The sequence below is a fragment of the Coccidioides immitis genome, assembly GCF_000149335.2.
Source record: "Coccidioides immitis RS genomic scaffold supercont3.1, whole genome shotgun sequence".
Lineage (NCBI taxonomy): Eukaryota > Fungi > Ascomycota > Eurotiomycetes > Onygenales > Onygenaceae > Coccidioides > Coccidioides immitis.
In genome coordinates, this window is record NW_004504310.1 from 7,616,417 (window position 1) to 7,640,516 (window position 24,100).

Sequence of the window (24,100 nt, forward strand, 5' to 3'; positions counted from 1 at the left end):
GTTTGGACCGGAGATATCATCTGTTCGGCCCTTGGGTGTTCAACTGTTACTGCAATCTTCGAGCAGATATCTAAGTGACTGGGTCATATCCTGCAATAAATACATGTCATACAAAGGCAGCAATCCAGCAAGTCAATCCAATTTCTCTGTATACCAAATCCGAAGGCTTGGCACCAAGTGAAGGTGGATGGTCTTGGCAAATAGCCAGCCTCGACGATTGTCTCGCTGAGCAATCCATTCGTAAATCCGAAGCTAATCAATCAGGGAAATGTAATGGACCATATGGAGAAACAAACAGCTCTAAGCATCCCCTTCACGCATACGGCACCTCAAGAGGCGTTCAGACTCCTTGAACTCCCAGAGGAGCTGCTCGCATTACTTACATCAGACGAAGCTCCTCCGTACGGCTTTCCTTTTGCCTCGGTTTCCCCCCTCCTCAGTTGCTGAGTGTGGAATGATCGCCATACATCAAGATCGAGACCCAATGTGCTGACATTTGCACCTGATGGAATTAGACTCTACCTCAAGTCGCCTCCTCCGTCTATCTCCGCCGCTAGAGCAAGTTCCGGCTCATCGTCGAACCAGGGAACAGACGATGCCTTTGTCAACCTATGTACCGATACCAAGACATACTCGCTCCGTCAGGTTCACTCCTCAAATTCGATATTCGTATTAAGACCGTCGCCGCTCCTTGACAACAGCCGTAAGGAAGATGGCGGAGTTTTGGAGACGGACGCCAGTGATGCAGTTACGGCCATTGCGCTGTGCAAGTCGACGCTAGAACTACAAAGTGTTGGCAAGGGCTACTCTGCTCTCCCGTTTCTATTAAGGAATTTGCAGGTGTATGATATGGTGGACATCGAGGAGAATGCAATGGACGTGGATACCAAACGCCAATCCGATCTACACACCCCACCTGGCACGGCGGAGAGGAGAAAGGCCCTCGACGGCCTGTTTACCGATATACCTCTATCTCCCACGGAATGCTACGAGGCGTGGGTTGATGTATGTGGCTTCATTGATGAAGATCGAAATAGCGGGAATTTGGTTGGTTGGCGGCCATCGGCAGCGTCGAAACTATCAGCCTGGAAGAAATTGCTCGAAGGCTCTATATTGCAGGGAATTGATTTGAGCAAGCAATTCTTAGTTCGCGATTTGTGGAATTCCGTTGTCGACGATTCGGATACGTCAGGTGCAAAAGCGCCATTCCCTAGATCCCATTTTTATGCGATTGTCCGCCGTTTAATGGACGATTCCCCATCCGGTATTAAGTTACAGGTTTTCGAGGAGCTCAAGTGTAAGGCCTATCCTTTAGGTTTCTTTCAGCATTACTCACATTTAAGCTGACAGCGACTCCATAGGGTCGAACCTCAACAGAGAAACTACGATCAATTGGGTCGGCGATGTATATCTGGAAGCCATAGCCCCTAATCCGCACTTAGCGGTGCCAGAGAGGGAGTTTCTGGAGACTTGGCGAGACTTGATCCCTGAAAAATGGAGGATAGAGGTAACGGCAGAGAAGTTCAAAGTAAGTTCTGAAAACTTGAAAAATCATAATTCGCATATTCTGGCACACAGTAACAAACAAATCGTGAATACAGGACATTTCCTGCCAGCATATCACTTCATCAAGCATCTGCTTTTGCCCGAATACGGGGAAGCAAGGGGATATCAAGCCCGTAAAAGGGAAAATGAGTCGCTAAGAGCCGCTTCAGAAGCAGAAAACAGACAGCCCAAAAAAGGCACCTCAGTGCAGTCTACCTCCACACATCTATATTTAGGGTGGTTAATTGTGTTCAAACAGCCTCCCATGTTCCGCAAAATCAATAGTCTAGCACCAGGCGTATTTCTCGTTCCATACCCAGTCTACCTCCTCTCCAAGTCCCAGTTCTTTGCCATTCCACTTCAGACTAGTAATGCTGCTGGTTTCCCTGTGAACCAACTTTGCGTTGGCGTCTAGCTTCTTGACGGCTTCTTCTACCAAAGGAGAGGGGTTCCAGATCTCCACTCGCCCCATATCCCAGTCGCGCGCCTCGTATTGAGCGCGACGGAGAACAGCAGCGATGGCATCAATTATCGTTTGTCTCTCTGATGCGGATGAAGGTTCCTCGTGCAGAGCTCGAAGAATGAAAAGGGTACTCTGCTCGGCAGATGCACCAAAGTTTCGGTTCCAGGAGAAGAAGACGTTTCGGCTCGGAACGCATGCGCCTTTCACTTTTGGTTCACCTTTCTCCGGAGCAAGTATTGGGGAGTAGAATTCCTCTCGCGCCCAATGCCAAGTCATATTGTCAAAGTCAGGACTGAACGCAGCCTTGGCCCTTGTGTCTTTTGCAGAGGCTTCCCTCAGGTTTGCGCGATATCGGTCGAGAACCGCATTGGAGCACATGTATCTTTTCACATCGTCTCTTGCCATGTCCTTGACCAATATCATATCCAGGCCTTCGATATCCTTCTTAGCTTGTGGTCTCTCCAGCGGCGGGAGGGAGTAATGGGACGACTGGAACGGCTTCCATCCAAGGGCAGCATAGAAGGTCTTGCCTATGTCGGAATAGAGCACAGAGAAGATGGACTTCTTCCTGGCGGAGTTCTCTAGCTGCCACGTCTCGAGGATCTTAACGAGTTCTTGGATCATCCGTCGCGCATAACCTCGTCCGCGATATTCGGGTCGCGAGAACACGCTACCAATACCGTGGGAGAGAACATCCTCAACCTTACCATTATAGGCGAGGAAAGCGGGTTTCGCGAAGGTTTCGCAGCTACTGAGGATTGGGCGGGAATCCGGGAGTGAGTTTCGTTCTGTGAGGATCCAGCAGGTCAAGGCTCCGTCCTTTGTCATGTTCTGGCTCATCAGGTGGTTCTCCCGCTGGATGTACTGTTCTGTCGTCAGCTGCCCTTTCCATGCCAGGCCGTTAATTTTTAAACACTCGATCCGTTCGTCAGGAGTAGGCACGACGAGAACGAGGTCAGGGGACGTCGCGAGCGGCAACGAGCAGTCGGCGGACCCCATGGCGAATGTGTCTTTTCCCACTTTAGGACAAGTAAAGGGGGAGGGGGCGTTGGTTTAAAACTGTATATGCCGTGAGTTGTGTAAAAAAACACCCAGGGGTTGGAAGAAGTAACGGGAGGTGGTTGGCTGCCTTACAGGAGAATCGATTGGATTCAGGAGCCTCTCGGACCGTAGATCCTTGAATATATACGGAGTACGGAGCACGGCGTACGCCGTGGGGGGAAGGATCCCGAGAAATCCAAGAGTTTTAGGATGCCGAGCTGTGCCTGGGACCGGAGTTTATGGGGAAGATTTCGGCGAAATGCTTCGAGAAAAGCACCCCTGTTTAAATGTGGGCGGGATGAGGCGTGACCAATACCCGACACAACAAGGCATCGGGAATTTTTGGTATTCGCTAGAGACTCCGGTGAGAAATTGTCCGGAACGGATCCGATGGGAAGCGAGGGAACCCGGCGAGGAATGTGGGGAAGAGGCGATGTGTGAGAGTTTCACGGGAGCCAGAGCCTGCTTTACTCCTTGCATCGCGTTTTCGTTAGTTTTGCTAAATTTTGTGGTGGAAGAGTTGTGGAGTCTGGAGTACCCTGGAGCTGACCTCGAAGTCTGGGGGTGCTTCCTGAAGGCGGAGAGCAGGGATGTCGATATTGCTGAGGACTCGAAAACAGCAGTTTCATTTTCAAGGTGGTGTGTTAGTGTAGCCATGAGAGATTTGTTCTTTTTTTTGCTCAGGCAAACGCATCCAGATGCGCCAAAACGCCGCCGATGGCTGCTGGGAGAGTTTTGAGTTAGTATCCGTACTCTGGGCAGAGTAACTCCTCCGTATTTAGTTGCATGCGTACTCCGTAGTTGTAGTTAGTTAGTCCCACCAGGGATGAACCATGAACCGCTCAGGATCTGCCTGTTGAAAGCCGCACTTTTTGCGGAGTACAGAGTAGTTAACTACTATGAATATCCACAACCAGCACAGCTGTATCACACACGCCCGCACTGTTACTTACCGGCCTCAGCATCCGCCTCTCCGCCATGCGATGAAGCATCAACGTCATGCGGCGCAGTCTCAGCCAAGCCGATTGGTGAGCTTAAAGGTTCTGGCACCAACTATGCTGCATTCATCTTAGCGCAAGGCCTGATCTCGACTCTGTCCGCCAGAGCAAGCTCACCAGCATTCCAGGATTGGCAGCAGGCTCGCTCTGCGCTGCAGATTGTGTGTCGAAGATATTACATGGACAACCGGTGCAGCGGGGACGGCAACGTTCTACGAGGGCGGGGTCAACAATCAGGGCGGGGGCGGCGTCGACTCCCGCGAACCGGCAGAAATCCCTTCCCTTCTGGCCAGAATCCCCCCGTTCCCTTTTGCCATTAAGCCACCACCACCACCACCATCACCACCATCACCACCGCTTCCACCTCCAACGGTGACGGTAGGTCCGGGCAGGGCCATCCAACTTTCTTCGATATCATCATTCTGCCAAGCTCAGCCTAGGCTAACTTTAGTCCACAAAGCTCAAACCTTTTCCATCCTGGAGCTTAGGCCTATTTTTGTCAGGCCTTGGTCGAAACTCAACCTTGCTTCCAAGCTGTATGTGACATGTGATACCCGCCAATTCTAGGTACAACTACCAAGAGCTCGCAGCCGCTACCAGGTAATAAGCCCACAGACAAACTCCCCAGGTTGCTTGACAACGAGGTACATGCAACTGGCACTCGTGGGCCTCGAACTTGGTAACTTTTCTCTGCCCTGTCTCTCATCTACCATTCGGCCTCTGATTGTCTTTTCGTTTCTTCCTTTTCGGCCTTTCATATCATATCATGTCGTTCGAGGATTCAAAGCCATCATCTGTAGCAGCTTGCAACTAATGCTTCTTATTATCCTTTCCTTCGTATTTCGAAGACTGCCTCTTTTGGGTTGGATATATGGCCCTCTGATTTCCATAGCCATGAGGTTGACCAGTCTGACTCGATTAAAGGAGAGACAAGCCGCAAGACTCAGCATGAAACGGAGACACGACGCTTTTCAGGAAACTCTTTCCGCCGCTGCCGCCGGTCAACCTGCCGCTATGACGCCCGGGAATGAGGTGCTTCGCCCTCTCGCTGCCTCTGACGGTGTTTCCGCCGAAGCAGGCTCTCTCTGGGCTCTAATTCTCACAGTTTTCCCGGACATTTGCCCGCACTACGTCGAAGGGGTCTATCAAGCAGAGCAGAAACGCATTAGAGCCTTTCCCGACGATGCAGTGTTGATCAATGCGATCCTCGAAGCCGGACCTTACCCCACCTTACAGGAGCGGAAGCGCAGAAAGATTGAAGAGAAAGAGAAAAATAAGGGCAAGTGGTCTCCAGATGACGGGGTTGTGAGGGATAAACACTATTATAATTCTGCGTGAGTGTCCTAGCGACTGCTTCGCGGTTTTCTCGGTTTCTTGATTGTTTCCGGTCAAACTTCCTTTTAGATACTGTGACATATACAATCATCTATCACTCTTTCCCGGGGGGGGGGATCTTCCAACTTCTTCATCGTGTTCCAACCTGCATAAAGGTAGGAAAGCAGAGCTAACACGCCGTGTAGTCGAGCGCTTCTGCGTCTTGACTACCCGGATATCCCTGTGCAGTTTTTAAAGTCAACGCTCCAGCGTCACATAACTCTGTACGCCGCATACCAACATCTTTATTACCTCGATTCTAATTATACCAACCTCGCCGACGTGCCATACGGGCGTCTGAAAGTTGCTAGTAGACGCGAGAAGATGCCACTTTTTGAACGCTCTCGCCTTGCCAAGGCCCACAGAGATACTCTGACACATGAATTTCAGGATGCAAGAAATATGCGCGTCCAGAAAGAAGGTACGTGAACCATACAAGGGACGACTCAATAAACCGTGGGTTACATGCCTTGCTGAAGGACCATCTTTTATTAGAGAAGGAGCGTAAGCAAGCAGAAGCGGATAAGTTAGAAGCAGCAAACGAGGCAGCCCACGCGGCCACTGGAGGTCTCATGGAATGTCAATGCTGTTATACTGACGCTCCCATTAACCGCATGATCCCCTGTGCCGGTGACCAATCCCATTTTTTCTGCCAGTCTTGCATCAAGGCAAATGCAGAAACCCAAATTGGGTACATGAGATACGAAATCCATTGCATGGACACAAGCGGCTGCAACGCTTTGTTTTCTCAGGTTGAACTTGCGGATATCCTTGGTACTGCGCTGATGAGAAAAATTGACGATCTCCGTCAACGCGATGAAATCGAAAAAGCTGAAATTGATGGGCTGGAAGAGTGTCCCTTTTGCGATTTTAAAGCCATCTACCCTCCAGTCGAAGAAAACCGCGAGTTTCGCTGCTTGAAATCTGAATGCTGGAAAGTGAGTTGCCGCTCATGCAAGGGGGAGAGTCACGTCCCGAAAACTTGCGATGAAGCCCGGAAGGAAAAGAACATTCCTGTGCGCCACAAGATTGAAGAGGCCATGAGCGAGGCTATCATCCGCATATGCCCTAATTCTAAATGTAAGATGCCTATTGTTAAGGCGGACGGTTGCAACAAGCTGTATTGCACGAAATGCCGGTGGATAATGTGTTATGTTTGCAAAAAAGATATTTCAAAGGACGGATACCACCATTTCACCGGCAAAGGCGGCTCATGCCCCCTGCATGACTACGCTCCATCCGAGGGTCGTCATTATCAGGAGGCAGCCCTAGCCCAAAAGACAGCAACCGAAGAAGCGCTGAAGTCTCACCCAGAATTGAAGGAAACCGACCTTGAAGTAGACCTACCAAAGACCACCTTTGCTGATATACCAGGACAAAACATACTAGGTCTCCCATTGGTAAATCAGCTATACGCCGCTAACGGTCCAGGTGCGCCACGAGTTCATGGCCATCAACCTGGCTTTCTTGAACGTGCTGGTAATCAGAATTTTCTCCCTGCTCTTCCGCAGGAGTACTTTCAGGACGACATGGCAGAACAACCGTTCCAACATGGTGTTCCATGGGATGGTGGCCCACGACCAGCTCCGGTCGTCCAAGAAAACGCCCAACCGGCGGTTAACAATACCAACCAGCAACCTGCTGTGGGAGGACAGCTTCGCCAACGCCTTTTTGAAGAACAACGTTTCCAGCGTAACCCGGCTAATGGCGCTATCCCCGCTGTACGCCCAGCAGATCTTGTTAATACCCACGCCGCATTGCCGGTCAATGACGATTTCGAAGGCCTGAAGCTCCTTCAAGACCGATACGTCGGGCGATTAAATGATCCTTTCGGAGCAGATGCTCTGAACCAGTTTGCTAACGAAGTGAGACCCATGATAGACTGGCCAGATGATAATTTCCTAATATAAATGTATGTTTGAGAACAAAAATTATAAACATTCAAACATTTCTTTTTTTTTTTTAAATGTGCGCGCTTTTCCCTGCTTTATTTTTCTTATACAATGCTTTCATATGTGCATTGTCTTGAACTCTTTTTACTAGCGTGAGCAAGGAAGTTCCCAAGGCCTGGTGGTGTTATGTGCCTGCAAAGGTACGTTATACGATAAGAAAGGGGTCTGTTTTATGCCTTGCTTCATTGCTTCATGTCCTTGAGGCCCTTCGATACACTATTTTGCCCTTTTGATAGTTGCGTTTACTCGAATTTTTGTTTCTTTTTCCCTTCTTGCTTCTTCTTTCCGCCTGGAACGAAATTCTGTCATATTGTTTGCCCTTGGTCTAATGGGCACATATGAGACCTTTTTTTCTCTTCCCCCCCCCAAACTACTGAAATTGGTACAGATACCTAAAATAAAGGAGGGAAAAACGATGTTTGAGCATTTCAGGGGAGTGTTGAGGTCTGTGTTGTTATTCGTTCCTCTACGGTGTTCGTTAAATGTCGCTTGAGAGACCGTTTTAATACAGAAAGATTTTATACAGCCATGCCAGATGCACTTTTGCTATCTTATTTCCTTAGGGAACCGACACCCCCATCGTCCGGGACCTGGGTGGTTACTGTGGGTATGGAGGGGTCGGATTGAACCTTTTGGTGATAGAATTTCCGTATATCTTCACCTTGAATAGAAGTCTCAGGCTAAAAGAAAAGAGAGAGAGAACAAAAAAAGTAAGGAAAAAGGTAGCTCATAAGTTGGTATGCTCGAAAATCATATTGTTGTTTTTTAGGATCTAACCGAACAGTCCGTAGCTATGCATAAAATAACGAAGTTGTAGAAGAGACCAAGGAGCGAAAAATAAGAAAACGAAACAAGATCATAGAATACGGAGATTGGAAGCCTTACGGGGTTAGAACATTAGTTGAGATTTAGGGGTAGAAAGGGAGAAATCTCTCGTCAGGGTGAGGAAAAGAATTTTGAAGAGAAAAGGCATAGCTGCAGACGCCGGGTAAGACAAGGAATGGACATCAGATAATCGTCACTGCTAAGGGCTTTGTCATGCCGAGCGGGGGTGGAAGAAAAAGAAGAGAGGGAAAAAAAAAAAAATAAAAAATAAAAAAATAAAAAAAAATAAACATAAAGGACGAGAAGGAACCTACTCTACCTTGCAAGCTCGATACTGGTGGCCTGGAATGTACAAAGATGTGTCGGCCTATGTCAAACACTGCCCCCAATGCCAACTGAGGGATTCACAAAGGCCGACACATCTTTGTACATTCCAGGCCACCAGTATCGAGCTTGCAAGGTAGAGTAGGTTCCTAGAAGGGAAAAGGAAAAGCAGAACAGGCGAGGTCATCAGCAGAGAGGCACACTGGCCGACAGAAAGGCAAGAAATACTCATGACAGCAAATTCATCGCAATCTAAGGTGGTTATCCGGTATTAAGGCGGTCCAGAATCTCGAATTTCCCATACGCTTCTTCCGCCCACACCTCCAGCTGCATCTCTCCAGCATCAACCCTGCGAACAGGGACGGTTTGCGGCGCTCTTGAGCGTTTGCAATTGTTGGGAGTGCCATTACTGGGGGTCTTTGGGCTAATGGGGCAGGGCCTCTTGTTGTTTTCGTTTAGGCCCTTAGAATTGCTATTTCCAAAAGATTTTCGTTCTGGGAAGTCCCCATTCACCGATTCAGTGGGCACGGTAGAAAGGCCGTTGGGTTCAGTTGGAATCCACCACTGTTCCTCCGCTGTTATACCAGCAGGGGGTTCTGCATTGGGGCGTAATATGACGAAAAGCGCGGGGCGATATTCTTCATGCTGCGGAAGTGGAGTCAGCCTTGCACACGCCGACGCCAATCGTGCGAGGACACCTCGAAATTGAGCCTCCGTGTCAACGGTGGCCGTTGATGGGACAGACTTGGGAATAGACTGGGCAGCATTTGCGGATTGTTGGAGGATCTCAAATTTCTCGATATTGCCAGTTTTAGCAGCGACAGCGCTCGCAAATGGCGTATGGATGTCTGTCGACGACACCTGCGGTATCTGGGAAAAGTCGAAAGTATACCGTTCCAATGGCCGGTTTGTCCTTTCGGAGACTATGACGAATGATGCAGCCGAGATTGAAGATTTTATCAGTGCGGCTTCGACGAATGAACACGCGTCGTTGATCCAAGAACAGACGCCAGGGTGGCGCGACTGTTTGACGGGGTGGTTATATTGACGGACGGGAAGAAAAGTGGCTGGCGGATAGACAGAGCGAAGAAACAGGATTTGGTGCATGCTCACGGCGAGAAAAGAAGAAAACGAGGACGCGAGCCGAGCATAGGTATCGGGAACACGGTTCTCAGTGGTGGTCGGACTGCTTGGCGGGAGAAGAGGTTTTGCGGGAGGGCCAGAACCAGGGTTGGCTGCAGGAGCCGCAGTTGTTGGGAAATGAGTTGCGTCAGTGGCTGGCGACGGGGTATCAGTCGCAGCAGCCGGGTGGGCAGCTCTGTGCGCCATCATCTTGGAGCAAAAGAAAAAAAAGGTGTGCAACAAGACGAGGGCGAAGAATGAACAGAATGTTCAGAGCCCAAGGACAGATATGACACGCTTTTCAGCAACTGAGGCCTATGCTGGCCCTTTCAGCTCTTCAACGCTGAGACCAGGGTTGAGTGTTCCTGGAGGAACGGGGTATTCTGGAGCGCGTCTGCTGAAGGAGTCACAGGACACTGAGTCTGATAACAGAGAAACAGCAGCAGTCAGCAAGAAGAAAGAGTGTGAAGGCGGCGAACCACTGCTGGAGGAGTGAAGCATGACCAAAAGAACAGTGGATCGGAGGAGAATCAGAGAGCAGAGGAGCGTGCTTTTGTGTGAAAACGAGAGAAGGAGAATTGAAGTTGGATGGTGATCTTCTCTCCTTGTTGACAGACAAGATATCGTAATCCATCACGTGCCTGGTGGGTGGATGAGATCACCGACCGTGGACGATCTTCAATGTTCAAACCTCCTGAGCCCGGCGGGTGGGGAGGGGGGGAAGATTAGTGGAAATGGCTTGATGGCGATCGCCTCCCGGCAGCGGATGTATGCCTTTTGGGAAAAGAACTTCGATCTTTTTTCCCGGAAATTCCACTTTCAACTATGGCGTATGTATGTACTAACCATCACCAGCCACTGATCATGCATAGATTTCGAGTCCTGCGAGCCGTGAGAAGAACCAGTGCATCCCGTCTTGCGCAATGGTCAATCCCATGGTTACTCTACCCGGTAAAGAGTGCCGGGTACTCCATACGCAGTATATACATGCAAATGGTTGCCTTGTCTTGCAACATGCCTGGGGATCCGTCCCATCTCACCTCCAACCCCCGCGCTGACGCTCAGTTGCTCTCAGCCCTAAAGGCAGCATTAAATGCCTCGAAAACCCTCAGTTTGCTGGCCTGGGTACAAGGAGAGGCCAGAACCCCAATCTGAAGCCCATGGTTGATTCTTACAGAGCTGCCACGTCAGGATGAGTCTGCCACTTGTTTTTTTTTTCACGGCGAAGCAGGGACGATAATGGTTGCGCATTGGTGACCTGCAAGCCGGCCCATTGTGGCGCGACGGTATTACTTTTTTTTTCCCTGCACTGTCCTTGATGATTGATCGATATCTCGGTGCACTCTGGAAGGGGATTGGATATAATGCAAACAGACACATCTGTATGTATGCGACTCGCCATATGACTACGCTTTGGCCCTACCACTTCTTTTAAGTTGTCTCGATCTGCATTTCACCCATGGCCGAATCCACGTTTCACCTCTGGCCGATGCACCTAAGGTTAATGAACCTTGCCCTGCACAGCACGAGGGAAATCTCGACTCTTCTTTTCTTTTTCTTTTTTCTTTTTTCTTTCTTTCTTTATTTATTTATTTTTTTGATTGTTTTTTCCCCTCCAGGTAATTATCTTCCCAGGTTCTGGATCGTTCTCTAGGGCCACAACTCGGGACAAGAAACTGGACGGCGCCTCCAATCCCCAGTCGAAGCAGACAACGCGTGCTCTCTATTCTACGGCGCTTACAGCTAAAGTGACGGATGTGATCAAACATCCCGAAAGGCCCGCATGGATTGGCATAATGGATAGCGGGTCGTCGAACAAGATAAGGTTAATTTTAGCGGCAGCGTCGACGCCAACCGGCCCATTTTAGACCTCTCGTTGACTAGCAGGCTCGCCTCACCCGAGAAAAAAAAGAAAAGAAAAGAAAAAGAAAACGAATCTATGACCCCGTGAGCAACGTACCCCAAAAAAATGGCCCTTTTTCTTTCTCTGCGATGGTAAGAGGCAGGTATTGTGGTGAATTGGGGTCATGGGGTGCCTCGGTCTTCCTCATTTCTCTCCACAAATTTCGCGGCTGAGAAGCCCCGTCTGTGCTCCATCTCAGGCTCTTTAAAGTTCGTCAATGTCTCGGATAACATGGCATCGAGGACGCCAGCGGCTTTCTTGGCGAGTGATCGTCCCTAGCGGAGCCTAGGGGAGCATTTTTGACCGGTGTAATAAGCGCGAGGGGAGCTTCAACCCACGAGCTACAAAAGAGAAGGCTTTGGCATTCTGCGATTAATTTTGGAGGCAAAATTTTTGAAACCCGCCCTGCGGCTCAGCAGTTTTCATTGTTTCCAGTTGCTGAGGGGTTGAACATTCGTCGAGAACAGGAGAATTCGGGAGCAATCCAGATACCTGGACGCAGGCCGGAAGAACGGCATGAGATAGATTTCACTGTGTGATTCCATAAGCCTTGTTTGCTGTGGATTGGTTTACTATTGGTTAGGAGCTCATATCCGTTTGAGCTATGGGCTCTGGCTATCAATCTCTGCCGCGTCGGACAAGAAGCAGGTTGAGTCCCCTCTGGAGGAAATTTTGGGCGTCGATTGCGTCCTTGGCTTTTCCTGTATTCACATATTTGCTCAATAGGAATGCCTGATCAGAGAATCGAGCTGCACGTTGCAGCCAGAGTACCGAGCATATCATTTTTTTGTTTGCATCTTAACCGAGAGCGACCTGGTTTCAGTCCGAGTCTACGGAGTACAAGCAGCCCCATCACCGGTGCCTCCTGGATCGACCAATTACTGCTAGAATGGCCCTGTAAACCTCTTGTTCAAGCTCCTCGGAGCTTGGTAGTAATGCGGCTTGGAGCCAGTCGAAATTCGACGAGAAGGGTCAAGGATTGCTCCCGGGCCTCGACGCGCTGGAGGCCCCTGGGCGTCACCCACGTCGATGATTAGGTCGAAGTTTAGGCTTCCGCCCCCCTCACATGTCATCACCACACCACCACCCAGCATTCTTCGTCAACAACCAATCTCGAGCTCCAACTCAATTCCTTGCTCTTAATTCTAAAAATATCAACGTATATTCTCCAGGGCAACATGGAGCAGCAGCTCCTCCAGCTCCTCTCAGACACCCAGTCGCCCGCTCCCGCGACGCGCAAGAATGCAGAGGGGCGGCTTCTTGGCCTTTACACCAACGAGCACTTCCCGCTCTCCCTCGCGTCAATCGCTTCTCATACCTCCGTACCCGTCCCCTTACGACAATCCGCGCTATTAATCCTTCGGACTTTCATCGTGTCGGCATGGTCGTCACAGCTGGATGAATTCAAGGGCCAGGTCCTCGTCAATGACGCGAACAAAGTCCACCTGCGACGCGTCCTGCTCGAGCTGGCCATCTCTCTTGAAGACGACCGAAAAGTCAAGGCGTCGGCGAGCTATGTCGTCAGCAAGATCGCCAGTGCAGACTTCCCAGACGAGTGGCCCGATCTGCTGCCGACCCTGCTTCAAGTGATTCCCACAAGCAATGACACTCAGCTGCACGGAGCGCTCAGGGTTCTCTCGGACCTTGTTGAAACGGGATTCAGTGAAGAACAGTTCTTCAAGGTTGCTCGAGAACTGGTCTCGACTGTTTTCAACGTTGCAACTAATGGCGCCCGGAAAGCGACCTTACGTGCACTTGCCGTATCCGTCTTTCGTGCGTGTTTCGACACTTTGGAGATGGTGTTGGAGCAGCACAAGGCGGAGGTCAAGCAATTCATGGATGAAGCATTAAATGGATGGTCGCCATTCTTTATTGCTACCTTGAAGGAGCCACTTCCTCCGACACCAACTGAAGAGGAAGAAGCTTCAGACGCCCAAGGACCAACTCAGTGGCGGGGCTTGATTGCATTGAAGTTACAGGTTGTTAAGGTAGTACTTACTCTCCTGCATATCGATCATAATCGTACTTGAGCTAATTTACCCCTGTCCTCCAGACTTTGATGAAAATCCGTAATGTCTTTCCAACTCTCCTTACCCCGCATAGCACTGCTCTCTTCACTACGATATGGACCGAACTATCTACCCTTCAAGCCGTATACTATGATCTTTACATTCAGGACGAAAGACAGGGTAGATTGGAGGATGCAGACGGCCTGCCTTATACACTCGATTTTCTGGTTCTGGAGGAATTGGATTTTATGCAGAGCTTGCTACGCGCCCCTCCAGTCAGAACTGAGCTTCAAAATCAACTACAGGCTGCAGGGAGTGCAGCTACAACCACCAGTTGGCTTCCAGACGTTCTCAAGCTCGCCATCTCATACGCTCAGATTTCTACGGAAGAGGAAGGATTGTGGGATATCGATGTAAATTTGTATATCTCTGAAGAGAGTTCTGTGACATCAAATTATACTCCTAGAACCTGCAGTGGCGACGTGGTTATCAAGTTGGGCGAATGGCTCAAAGTGACGGTTGTTAAAGCTCTTCTTGCACATATCAATGTCGTCTTCTCTGACACAACTTCGAGGTATTCTCCCCGTCTCTTTATTCTTATTCCCTTTTTTCTTCTCTCTCTCTTCCACTTTTTTTTTTTTTTTTTAAAGCAAAGGCTGCTAACAGTTACGATATAGCTGGAAATTACGAGAAGCTGCGCTTTATGTAGTCAATCAGTTGCTTCGAGACTTTCACGAAGTTTCTGAAAACATTCCGCTAGACATTGCCAACGGGTTCAACAACTTCATCCAGTTTTGCATACAGCAAGATGACGTATTCCTCCGGGCTCGTGGGTATCTTTTGGCCGGTAAAGTGTCAATGACGGCTGGCGAAGGCTTCCATCAAACGGCATTGTCATATCTAGAAGCAATTGTCAAAGCTATCTCTAGCGATTCCTCCGACGTTGTTCAAGTAGCTTGCATTTGCGCGTTGCAAGACTTATTGCCTAACCTTCCACAGGCATTGACAATGCCGGTTCAGCTCCAGATGATTGGCACTTTGTCCGACTACATTGCCTCCCATGACCTCCGTGATATGACTGAAGGAGATGATCTCAAATTTACCTTGGCTAACGCGGTTCGAGATGCTATTATGATTGACCCTGGCGTCGTTCTTTCTTCTGTGGCCCTTGATCTCCTGTTCAACATTGCAAGCAACGGAGCAAGCAACTTCCAGCTGGGAATGATAGTGACTGAGACCTTTGAAGAAATTGTGCAGCACATTGCCGAACAGGGCGCCGACGCATATATCCGTCTCTGCGAGAAAGTCTTGCCATCTTTGAACGGAGCCATTGACATTGGCAATTTGACACAAGAAAGTGCTTTGACTAATCTAGCGGTTGAGCTGCTACGTGCCCTTGCTGAAAATGGCTTGGAGCCACTTCCTCAGGGGCTTGTCGCGTCGGTGATGCCTAAGCTAAACCGCTTGTTGCTTGCGTCCACAGAGCCTGACCTTCTACCTCCGGCGACTCTGGCTGTTAAACACATGCTGGCACACGACCCTAACCAGTTCTTTGCTTGGCGCGATCCTCAGACCGGCAAGGACGGAGTCGAAAGTGCGCTAATTATTATTAGTCGCCTTTTGGGTGAAACCGTGGAAGACAGCGCTGCAGCTGAGGTTGGCGCATTGGCCGCCGAACTGGTTGAAAAAGCTGGTGCTGAGAAGCTTGGGCCATTCCTTCCCCAACTCCTTCGTGCAGTAGCACAACGTCTCGCCACGGCAGAACAGGCACAATTCATCCAGAGCTTGATCCTAGTATTCGCGCGGTTGTCTCTTGTTAGTACTCGAGATGTCATCGACTTCCTTGCACAGCTCGATATCGGCGGTAGCTCCGGGCTAAATGTCGTGCTCAGCAAATGGCTCGAAAGCTCCGTCAACTTCGTCGGCTTTGACGAAATCAGGCAGAATGTGATTGCTCTTGCGAAGCTTTATGCGCTTGGAGACCAGCGGATCTCTGAAGTGCAAGTTAAAGGTGACCTTATCATCCAGGATACTGGCCGAATTAAGACACGTTCTCAGTCTCGACTCAATCCAGACCAGTATACCATCATTCCCGCTCCCTTGAAGATCATTAAAATTCTCGTTGAAGAGCTTTCTTCGGCATCTGGCATGAAGGGGATCAACGCCGCTGGATCTGTTGTAGGTACTGAAGACCTTGAAAGCGATGATGAGAACGATGATTGGGAAGATGTTCCTTCCAACATTCTTGACCTGGGTCTTGGTATTACGAAACAGGAATTGATGGCGTTCGGGGAGGGTGATGTTTTCCGTCAGCGTGACGACGAGACACAGGCACACTTGTCCCAGTTCTTCCGTGAGGAGGCCGCTAAGCCTGGGTTCCAGGAGATCTTTGCGGCACTCAAACCTGAGGAGCAAGATCGATTGCGAAGTTTGGGACAGTGATTTGACTATTGAAGGGTTTTGCCAAAGGCCGTTGATGATAAAGCGAATCAAATTTCATCTACTTGAGTTTAAAGCCTATAACACTGATGACGAGTCAGTCGATTCATCGGGAAGTTTCTCGAAGAATGGAAAGCAAAAGAAGTAGAAGGGGGAAAAAAAAAAAAAAAAAAAAGAGGAACAATGATTTGGTTGATGGCCTCAAGATCGAAATTCATGATTTCAGAGCCTTAAGATGTTGATAGCTATTGCTTCTTGATACTAGTTGACAGAGATACATAAAGGCATACGTAAATAGATGCCAGCGACTTTGACATCTCACCATTACCCCTATTTTCCTCTTCCTCTGCGTTTCACCGTACAGAAGCTGTAGGGCTGCGACCCCCAGTCCAACGAATCGCTTGGTGCCAGCCCCCAGGTCTTCTTGGCTTCGGGTTGGCTGTAGGGCACACAGCCAAGTGCTTCAGGTCGGATGTGTTGTCTGTCACAAAAAAAAAGTAAAAACAAAAAAATATAAAAATAAAAAAAAATAAAAATAAAGGGTTACTGCATATTTGAAGTGTTCATCATATGGGAACCCCACCATTTGACTTGCATGAAGCCGATTAATCCGCAAAGCAAAAACATCGGAGACCACGCGATACACGTGCGAATACGAACCTTCTTACGTAGTTGGCACGTTGAGCACAGCTGAAATTGCCTAAGCGGGGGAACAACCCATCCTGTAGTCTGCAGGCAAGCTGTCAGTTACTTAACTAACCAGCCAACCTTCCTCAAAAATTCTCGGTCTCCTGTGTTTCGATAGTTATCAAAGCACGATGGGCTCATATATCGCAGGCGTCAAGCCTGCATTCCTGATCATCGCCGTCATACTCGTCCTCCTCCCTTCGCAGGTTAATGCTTTTGGAGCTGGAAGTAAGTTGACTTGCTGCTCGGCAACGTGCACTGCGGACCGACCGATAAGGTTGTCTCAAATGGCTAACCGTTTGGAATCAGATATCGCGTCTATTTCTAAAATCGAGGGCAAAAACTGGCGCCATGGCGACATTGAAGATATGCTCAAGACGCTGGCCTTTATCAAGGGTCACAAGTGGACGTCAAATATGGTCAAGAGAGTGTATTTTGGAAACTGGTTACGCGATTAGTGAGTCTTTTCCCGCTTCTTATTTTTCTGTGTCTATGAACCAAGCAATTTCTCCTAGATGTTCTCAAGCTCTCTGCCATGAGGGAGGATTAATATTGTGTGTGGGTGTGTGTGAATATATGCTGACAGCAGTACCTTGAAGCTCGCAAGCCATGGACGTAGGAACTTTGCAGAAACTACAATCTGAGACCATCCGCGTTCTGGTGTGGATTCTTTCGTTCATGAGCTTTGGATATGCTACCGGGGAATTTGAAGTTACGGCCGAAAGACTAGGAGTGTATCGACCGGAAGAGCATATTGAGTGTGTGGATCCTGGAGAATAATGAATCGCCTGTTGCTGACACGACCTAGCAACCCAAAGGACTATGCCGACAACAAGGATGCTAGGCAATATGATGCGCGCTTGCGTGGACCAGTGAGGCAAGTTGAGTTGGACATCGATCTGGAAACTGGGATGAAAAATTACATTGCGAATGAACGAGGTGACTGGGCCACCAGTGCAGGATACGTGAGGTACAGCTTTGCCCGTAGCATCCACTTCGGAAGGCTTTACACCAAGGGGGGCCATAAGAAGGGCCGCGAAGAAGATCTATATGAAGCGTTAAGATGCCTTGGTCAAGGCTTGCATACGCTGGAGGATTTCGGCGCTCATACGAATTATTGTGAACTCGTGTTGCGCGAAATGGGCATGTATAACGTTTTCCCGCATACCGGAACGAAAACGATGATGACCGTTCGGGGGAAGCATATCTTTCCTTTGGTCACAGGAACATTTGGCATGGTTGACTTTTTCCATTCAGTCTTGGGCGAGGCCACGGACCATTTCGCCCAGTCGGAAATTGACGAGGCAGACAATGCTTTTGGAAGTGCTCAAGCTAGTGGATCTTCGGCGCCATTGAACGGATTGACCAATATGCTTGGGAATGTCCCTGGAATGGGAGATCTTATTACTGAAGCCCAGCAGTTGCAGCAGCAGTCGCAGGCCCAGGCACAGGCTAACCAGCAATACCAATCGCACCATGGAGGTTATGGTGCGTCGCGAGGCTTCAATGATGATGGTCACGGACAAGGGGCGGGCTACTATGATGATACTCGGGCTCCCGGTCAAAACGGTGCTAACATTCCAGGAATGCCCGATTTTGACCCTCAAAAGACAATCTCCCAGATCTATCCCATACTTGTTTTTAGAGACAAGGTTGTTCGAAGAGTCAGCAGCGTAGTGGAAAAGATCCCCGGACTTGAGTCGTTGATGGAAAAAATCTCTGAGACACTGACCGTGTTTGTCTATTCCCTTTTAGCTCCATTTGTACGGCCCCTTATCACGTTTGCGTCGAAAAAACTGCATCTAGGATCCTCCGAGGTTATCAACTCCTCAGCACAGCACCAGTTTGAACCATGGACCGACCCCCACTGCACCGACCCGACGCACTCTCTCCTTTCGAAGGATCACTTTTCCAACATTCTCAACGAGCCTGCTGGGGGCGTTGCAGCGGCCATTCTTAAGTTTGTTGTCCCGCGGGTTCTGTACGCGTGGCAACACGCCGATTTTCCGGTTGATCATGTCCTGAACGACTGTGTCAGTGTCTTCCACCACCCGGCATTGCGAGATATGAACAATGAAGCCCATCGGACGATGTTTGAGGTAGTGCAGCAGTGGGCGTTTTCAAGACATGATAGAGGGGCAAGCTTGGACCATATCCTAAGCGCAGAGAGTGTGAGGGCGGGAAAGAATCACACCGTTGATGGAAGTCATGGACACGGACATGGACACAGCCACGGCCATGGGCATGGGCATGTACATGCTCACAGCCAGCCCCACCAAGCTCCTCCTCCTCCTTATGGCGGGCATGGTCAGCCGCAACCGACCAGTTCATTTGCTAACATCCCTGGCCTGTCTGCTCTCGCTGGGTTGACAGGGGGGTCCCAGAGCCACCAGTCTCACTCCGGGTCGTCGGGTTCGTCCGGCATGCCGTGGGACAAGCTCTCGAGCCTGCCCATTCTCGGAATGTCCAATTTGAACAAACTCTCAAGCTTCATACCCGGTGGTCATGGGAAGCGTGAAATGCCCGACGAACCCAACGACGGCACCGGTCAACAGCCACCGTATATAGGGACTCCAGCATACGCGCAGGTCGGAGAGCAGCAGCAGCAGCAGCAGCATTATTCCTCTGGAACTGGACATGATGCTGGCTTCTCCGTTCCGCCACCAGCAGGCTATGAACAGTACCACCAGCAGCGGCAACCCGGCTCTGGGGACGGCCATGGGGTTTATCAGCCTCCAACGCATGGCGCGCACACGTATGATTATTATAGTGGTTATAGCAGGGGTTAGGACCGAAAGGATAACCCAGGTTTCCAGGTTTATGCTCCATAGAATGGGGGAAATTTGCCATCGTCATTTCAAGGTGTCTAGGCACGAAAGCACAATGCTTGTTGTTTCATGAGTGTAAATACATCAACCAAGATGCGCGCAGTCGACAAACTCCGTGCAGACTGAACGGGTTCCAATCCGTGCCAGCCACACCTGCTGAGTAATCCTAACCATCGTAGGCTTGGCGTTTCCCTTTTTGTGTAATACCCGCTCTTGGCAAACCCTAGATTGCGCTAGTACCTAGATTCCGCGTGTGATTGGCCAGGTGCAACAGCGGAGCCGCAAAGTGACGACCCACCCAGCCACAGGAGGCTGAGTCGTGCTGGACAGAGACGATCGGAATTTGGAACGGAAACTCTGCGCCCGTACGGAGTAGTTAATGAAAGCTGATGAACAGTTTCTTCCCCGGCGAATTGGTGGTCTTCACCCCCCTGCTTACCAGGCGACTACGCTACTTGAGGCGTTTTCTCTGCTGTTGGTTGCATCCGCCCTGAGCTCACTTCTCGGATCCTATCCGAAGAAAAGCTTGTAGAAGAGATGGTTGATGTATGTCTGCAATGGACGCAAAAAATTAAGAGAAAAAAAAAAAAAAAAAAAAAAAAAAAAAATGGGGGTTGCACGCCGATGGATTGGTTGATGGGCATGATCGCCCTCTGGATCGTCTCTCTCTCCCTGTCGGGTCTGGCTTGAGCCCAGGGTTATTATCTCTGCAGGGGGATTTTGACGACGCTTGGTGAGTGACGGATATCTTTCTGGGAAAGCAAAAGCTTTCGTGTAAAGGATATGTTGGTTGTCCTTTATCGTAGTCTTTGCTGGGAGAGGTGTATGTACCCCGTAAGGGGGAGATTTTCGAGATCAAGCTCAAGTTAAGCTCCTAAACAAGCTTATTTGTCTTGATCGGCGGTGGGTTCGACATACGGTTCCTGGGGACATGGCTGGATGCTGAGTTAGCACCTTGCTTCCTTTACTTTCTTTTTTTTTTTTTTTTTTTCTCTCACCTCCCTCCACCGCACCGCCAACATTCCAACATTGAGCACCCAGCTCTCCCGTCCAAAATGGATCAAGACCCCGAGACGACCCTGGACAGGTCGGATTGGCCCCTTTTGCCATTCGACTAGCCATCTCGGTGCTGGCGCAAACCTTGTCGCACACTATCTGGAGTTTTTAGGCCGCAACCCAGCGCGCCCACCACTGAAATCGTCGATGTTGCGGTATCAGCCCCGTTTCCAACGGCAAATTGCCAATGTGAGTGGCTCTGGCGGAGTTGGGGTTCCTCCGCCATTAAAATGACAAAACTCTTTGTTCTTAGCCGAGTCAGGGACATTCATTCTGGCGCCTGACTCGTTCAGTTTTGCCATATATGAACCATGATATAACGTCTGGTTCGCCGCCTCGAAGACGGTTTCCCTTCTTTTCCCCTGTTGATACCCCCGTCTTGTCGCTTGGAAAGAAATTTTCACCAAGTTCTGTGACGTTTCGTCCTTTCGTTCTAAATCATAATCCACATTCGTTTTGACACCCGAAGAAGAGAAGAGAAATCTTCGACCACCTTCACCGTTTCGTTCGCTTTCTTCATATAATACCTTCTCTTCAACTTAATAACTAATTTAAAATCTCTGTCAAAATGGTCGCCAAATCGATAACTCTGCTCACTGCCTGCCTCTTTGGCAACTTGGCTGTCGCCGCGCTAGAAAAGCGCGCTGATCCCACGCCTACAGTGAGCTTATGGCTGCCTCAAGCCGACTTGAAGAACGAGGGCATTACCCTTGGAGCGTCGGTGATTGCCGCTGTAAGATATTGAGCCCTTTTCTCCTCATTTTTCCCATGCAACACAAGAGGCGACGGGACTGACTCTTTCGCGAATTACTTCAATAGCAACCCACAATCACTTCTTATGCCCTCTGCCCCATCGGAATCGACGTGAATATCTGCAAGGAGTCTGCTGGAATAACCCTTGCCCAAGGTCCCAGCACATACGAGCTGATCAACACCATCCATGTTGCCGGAGCGTACGTCTTCCTACAATCCCCAAAAAGGCCTTTTATCTGGTCGCATACACACATCACCATACTAACTCCTTCCGTTCTTTTTTCACTCTCCAGCGAAGGCAGGAATGAAATCAACTGCAAGCTTTTTGGCACCACTCGCGCCGAGTGCGTCGGCTCCGCCTCTGCTAGCATCCGTGGTCGAGTTACAACCATGGTGACCTCGACTGTTTTCACCAATCCTGAGATCATGACCTTAGACCCCGTGCCCGTCACTGCTGGCGCCGATAAACTCAAGAACATTGCCCCCGCCACTACTGACGCAGATGCTACTGGCGGTGCAGCCGCCACTGGTGGTGCAACCCCTACTGGTGACGCAACGGCCACTGCCGGTGGTGCAGACGCGACGGATGTGAGCACGGGTGGTGTACCCCGGGTTACGGGAACGACTGGATGGCTTGTCGGCGGTGTTGCTGCAGCTATGGCTGCTGTTGTGGCGTTGTAAAGTGTTTATCTGAAAGATACCATCAGCTAGCTGATGAGGATTTGAATATATAATCTATTCTGTATATGTGGTTGACGTTGTGGCTTCCGAAGCGTGGATCGAGGGTAGTAAGATTAATGAAGTATCTTAAGAATAAGTGAGTACAGCTAATAAGTAAAGTACCCCTGTACATGAAAGTAAATTAATGCTGTCCATACATGCGTTCCCGTGCTCTCGTCGGTTTCAATGCTAAATCAACCTGGCCTATATCAGGCGGCAATCGTACTGTACAAGTAACAAGAGATATCGTTTCAAGAAGGGGAAAAATTAAAGATACTGTAAGACGGAGGGAGAGAAAACATAAAAATGTGCTCGGATCCCTACCAGGGTGGTTTCAGAGTTTCGTGCCTTCTCGGCTATCGCTCAGTCTCCTTGATCTCTCTGGCAGCTCCACAATCCCTCGTCCCTGGCTGGCAGATGTCGATGGACCGGGTGTGTTTAAGCCGCTAACGCCACTACTTCCAGGAGTTGGTGAGGGACGGGTGCCCATCATCCGCTGCTGGCCTTGCTGCAAGGTTGAATTAACGAGCATGTGAACTTGCATTCTGACGGTGTTGAGACCGGCGCTTATGTGCGCCATGTCTTCTCGGAGCCGGAGGTTCTCATTCAGTATGGTCATGTTTGCGCGGGCGTCGAGAGCCGACAAGGCGTCGGCGAGTTGGGTAACCTCCCCGCGGAGAGATTCATGGATCGAAAGGAGGTAGGTTGTTGTGTTTGTATTATTGGCGGTAGAAGACTCGGCCCGCGTTGTGGTGTCGATCATCGGTTCTGAAACAGAGGTACGCTGGTTTTCAATCGAAGTATCAGGGGAGCTTGTAGCTGCTCCAGCTGCCAACGGCCGGCTGTTTGCCTGGAGTGCAGATCTGATGCTGGCGATGCCTTCTTCGAGCACCTCATTCCGTTGTTGGAGCAGCCTGATCATGGTTTCCATTGAAGCGATACGTGTTGATTGGGATTCAAGGTATGGCCCAAGGTTAGCCAGAGGACAGGCCCGTTCGTGGGTTCCCATCTCGGACTTAGGCAATCTGGCACGGCAGCCGTAAATTGACGCTTTGCAAGCAGTCTTTAAGCAACGGTTTTTGTGCTCCTCAAGGTCGCATCGGAAAAAAACGGCTTCGCAGCCCGAACATCTTACTTCTGCTTTGGGACATGTTTTATACTTGTGCTCCTGCGAAAAGTTATTAACGTGACCGAAAGGATATCTCTAGAAAAATAAACGATATACGTACGGCAATCATCAATTGTATAACCTCCTCGCCGCAGTCTGTGCATGTCCCTGGCTCGTGTAAACAGTATCCATCTAGGATTATGTCTCTCTTGCGGATCATCTTGTCGCAATCCTCGTCTGGACAGGAGACGAGTCTGTAATTGCAATGTTTTTCCAAGTGTGAGCGTACATAGCCACGCTGCATAATCTCGTCACATCCGTGGTCACTCCACGGACACTTCACAAGTATTTCGTCGCACATGGCCACGATGAGTCTGGGAGCGCTCTTGGGCGGGGAAGTGGTAGGAAGTCGACAAGTCGGACAAATGAAGTCGTCCGGAAGGGATTGGGAAGATACAATACTGTCCGAAGAGTCCAGGGCCCTGGCACAGGTGTCTAAGCAGGTCTCGCAGAAGATATGATCGCAACTCAGTTGCATAGGGCGAACGAAAGGAGAGTGGCAGATAGGGCACATCAAATGTCCATCGTATTCGGAGACGGTTTCGAGGGACTGAAGGTCCACCAGGGAATCGGTATCGGATGCCATCTTGTTGTATGTAGCAAATACCTGTCAAACAGTTCACCGGCGAAAGTGTTAAGTTATCGTTGCTGCTCCGACAGGTATTCCCTGCCCGCGTCCCGCAGTCGATAAGCGGGGCTAGCCGGGCCCTCTGAATATCAAAAGCACAAGAGATGGCGAACAGGAGATGGTGATAAAGGGATTTCAGATGCAGATTATTTGCATCTCGCTAGGGGACTGGAGGATGAGGAAGACACGAGTTCTCAGAAAGTTCGATGTTTGGTTGGCAGGTCTTCTTAAATCGTCCTCTGGCGGGAATGCTCCGTCAACTGCG

At 49.8% G+C, this 24,100-nt stretch overlaps 10 protein-coding genes across 10 annotated transcripts; 6 read left to right on the top strand and 4 right to left on the bottom strand.

Moving 5' to 3' along the window:
• Positions 1-241: 241 nt before the first annotated feature.
• On the top strand, positions 242-1,806 carry CIMG_00308 (sister chromatid cohesion protein Dcc1). Its single transcript, XM_001246536.2, has 4 exons — positions 242-401; positions 516-1,297; positions 1,362-1,528; positions 1,602-1,806. Exons 1-4 carry the CDS (start codon positions 274-276, stop codon positions 1,701-1,703), a joined length of 1,179 nt encoding a protein of 392 aa, XP_001246537.2. The 5' UTR covers positions 242-273; the 3' UTR covers positions 1,704-1,806.
• CIMG_00307 (uncharacterized protein) lies at positions 1,453-3,682 on the bottom strand. The gene has a single exon (XM_001246535.2). The coding sequence runs from the start codon at positions 3,005-3,007 to the stop codon at positions 1,832-1,834; it is 1,176 nt and encodes a 391-aa protein (XP_001246536.2). The 5' UTR covers positions 3,008-3,682; the 3' UTR covers positions 1,453-1,831.
• Positions 3,683-3,729: 47 nt separating this feature from the next.
• On the bottom strand, positions 3,730-4,445 carry CIMG_12885 (uncharacterized protein; the record flags this gene model as incomplete). The annotated part of the gene is made up of 4 exons (XM_004445905.1): positions 3,730-3,773; positions 4,003-4,102; positions 4,165-4,259; positions 4,313-4,445. 4 exons carry the CDS (start codon positions 4,443-4,445, stop codon positions 3,730-3,732), a joined length of 372 nt encoding a protein of 123 aa, XP_004445962.1.
• CIMG_00306 (E3 ubiquitin-protein ligase) lies at positions 4,389-7,352 on the top strand. The gene is made up of 3 exons (XM_001246534.2): positions 4,389-5,381; positions 5,568-5,842; positions 5,917-7,352. The coding sequence occupies exons 1-3, from the start codon at positions 4,696-4,698 to the stop codon at positions 7,329-7,331; spliced, it is 2,376 nt and encodes a 791-aa protein (XP_001246535.1). The 5' UTR covers positions 4,389-4,695; the 3' UTR covers positions 7,332-7,352.
• A 1,431-nt stretch (positions 7,353-8,783) lies between these two features.
• Positions 8,784-9,854, bottom strand: CIMG_00305 (mitotic spindle assembly checkpoint protein MAD2B; the record flags this gene model as incomplete). The annotated part of the gene is made up of 1 exon (XM_001246533.1): positions 8,784-9,854. The coding sequence occupies one exon, from the start codon at positions 9,852-9,854 to the stop codon at positions 8,784-8,786; it is 1,071 nt and encodes a 356-aa protein (XP_001246534.1).
• An 84-nt stretch (positions 9,855-9,938) lies between these two features.
• Positions 9,939-11,069, top strand: CIMG_10521 (uncharacterized protein). Its single transcript, XM_012358809.1, has 2 exons — positions 9,939-10,412; positions 10,500-11,069. The coding sequence occupies exon 2, from the start codon at positions 10,509-10,511 to the stop codon at positions 10,797-10,799; it is 291 nt and encodes a 96-aa protein (XP_012214232.1). The 5' UTR covers positions 9,939-10,412; positions 10,500-10,508; the 3' UTR covers positions 10,800-11,069.
• Positions 11,070-12,637: 1,568 nt separating this feature from the next.
• Positions 12,638-16,324, top strand: CIMG_00304 (importin beta-5 subunit). Its single transcript, XM_001246532.2, has 3 exons — positions 12,638-13,535; positions 13,601-14,130; positions 14,234-16,324. Exons 1-3 carry the CDS (start codon positions 12,726-12,728, stop codon positions 15,996-15,998), a joined length of 3,105 nt encoding a protein of 1,034 aa, XP_001246533.1. The 5' UTR covers positions 12,638-12,725; the 3' UTR covers positions 15,999-16,324.
• Positions 16,325-16,788: 464 nt separating this feature from the next.
• Positions 16,789-19,624, top strand: CIMG_00303 (HET-C domain-containing protein HetC). The gene is made up of 4 exons (XM_001246531.2): positions 16,789-16,910; positions 16,992-17,139; positions 17,282-17,440; positions 17,491-19,624. The coding sequence occupies exons 1-4, from the start codon at positions 16,814-16,816 to the stop codon at positions 19,469-19,471; spliced, it is 2,385 nt and encodes a 794-aa protein (XP_001246532.1). The 5' UTR covers positions 16,789-16,813; the 3' UTR covers positions 19,472-19,624.
• Positions 19,625-20,858: 1,234 nt separating this feature from the next.
• CIMG_00302 (uncharacterized protein) lies at positions 20,859-22,110 on the top strand. The gene is made up of 3 exons (XM_001246530.2): positions 20,859-21,299; positions 21,386-21,519; positions 21,613-22,110. Exons 1-3 carry the CDS (start codon positions 21,135-21,137, stop codon positions 21,998-22,000), a joined length of 687 nt encoding a protein of 228 aa, XP_001246531.1. The 5' UTR covers positions 20,859-21,134; the 3' UTR covers positions 22,001-22,110.
• Positions 22,092-23,995, bottom strand: CIMG_00301 (TRAF-type zinc finger protein). Its single transcript, XM_001246529.2, has 2 exons — positions 23,269-23,995; positions 22,092-23,207 (listed from the first exon to the last, which is right to left on the bottom strand). The coding sequence occupies exons 1-2, from the start codon at positions 23,791-23,793 to the stop codon at positions 22,374-22,376; spliced, it is 1,359 nt and encodes a 452-aa protein (XP_001246530.1). The 5' UTR covers positions 23,794-23,995; the 3' UTR covers positions 22,092-22,373.
• Positions 23,996-24,100: the final 105 nt, after the last annotated feature.

What these genes read in the sequence shown, in the direction of transcription:
- CIMG_00303 (XM_001246531.2), top strand. Translation starts at nt 16,814, where the DNA reads ATGGGCTCATATATCGCAGGCGTCAAGCCTGCATTCCTGATCATCGCC. An exon ending in TAATGCTTTTGGAGCTGGAA is followed by an intron (nt 16,911 to 16,991) that starts GTAAGTTGACTT and finishes GTTTGGAATCAG; the next exon opens with ATATCGCGTCTATTTCTAAA. An exon ending in GGAAACTGGTTACGCGATTA is followed by an intron (nt 17,140 to 17,281) that starts GTGAGTCTTTTC and finishes AGTACCTTGAAG; the next exon opens with CTCGCAAGCCATGGACGTAG.
- CIMG_00307 (XM_001246535.2), bottom strand. Translation starts at nt 3,007, where the DNA reads ATGGGGTCCGCCGACTGCTCGTTGCCGCTCGCGACGTCCCCTGACCTC.
- CIMG_00306 (XM_001246534.2), top strand. Translation starts at nt 4,696, where the DNA reads ATGCAACTGGCACTCGTGGGCCTCGAACTTGGTAACTTTTCTCTGCCC. An exon ending in AAACACTATTATAATTCTGC is followed by an intron (nt 5,382 to 5,567) that starts GTGAGTGTCCTA and finishes CACGCCGTGTAG; the next exon opens with TCGAGCGCTTCTGCGTCTTG. An exon ending in TATGCGCGTCCAGAAAGAAG is followed by an intron (nt 5,843 to 5,916) that starts GTACGTGAACCA and finishes ATCTTTTATTAG; the next exon opens with AGAAGGAGCGTAAGCAAGCA.
- CIMG_00302 (XM_001246530.2), top strand. Translation starts at nt 21,135, where the DNA reads ATGGTCGCCAAATCGATAACTCTGCTCACTGCCTGCCTCTTTGGCAAC. An exon ending in GAGCGTCGGTGATTGCCGCT is followed by an intron (nt 21,300 to 21,385) that starts GTAAGATATTGA and finishes TTACTTCAATAG; the next exon opens with CAACCCACAATCACTTCTTA. An exon ending in ACCATCCATGTTGCCGGAGC is followed by an intron (nt 21,520 to 21,612) that starts GTACGTCTTCCT and finishes TTCACTCTCCAG; the next exon opens with CGAAGGCAGGAATGAAATCA.
- CIMG_00308 (XM_001246536.2), top strand. Translation starts at nt 274, where the DNA reads ATGGACCATATGGAGAAACAAACAGCTCTAAGCATCCCCTTCACGCAT. An exon ending in ACATCAGACGAAGCTCCTCC is followed by an intron (nt 402 to 515) that starts GTACGGCTTTCC and finishes TGATGGAATTAG; the next exon opens with ACTCTACCTCAAGTCGCCTC. An exon ending in GGTTTTCGAGGAGCTCAAGT is followed by an intron (nt 1,298 to 1,361) that starts GTAAGGCCTATC and finishes GCGACTCCATAG; the next exon opens with GGTCGAACCTCAACAGAGAA.
- CIMG_00301 (XM_001246529.2), bottom strand. Translation starts at nt 23,793, where the DNA reads ATGGCATCCGATACCGATTCCCTGGTGGACCTTCAGTCCCTCGAAACC. An exon ending in TTATACAATTGATGATTGCC is followed by an intron (nt 23,208 to 23,268) that starts GTACGTATATCG and finishes AACTTTTCGCAG; the next exon opens with GAGCACAAGTATAAAACATG.
- CIMG_00304 (XM_001246532.2), top strand. Translation starts at nt 12,726, where the DNA reads ATGGAGCAGCAGCTCCTCCAGCTCCTCTCAGACACCCAGTCGCCCGCT. An exon ending in TGAAGTTACAGGTTGTTAAG is followed by an intron (nt 13,536 to 13,600) that starts GTAGTACTTACT and finishes CCTGTCCTCCAG; the next exon opens with ACTTTGATGAAAATCCGTAA. An exon ending in TTCTCTGACACAACTTCGAG is followed by an intron (nt 14,131 to 14,233) that starts GTATTCTCCCCG and finishes GTTACGATATAG; the next exon opens with CTGGAAATTACGAGAAGCTG.
- CIMG_10521 (XM_012358809.1), top strand. Translation starts at nt 10,509, where the DNA reads ATGCATAGATTTCGAGTCCTGCGAGCCGTGAGAAGAACCAGTGCATCC.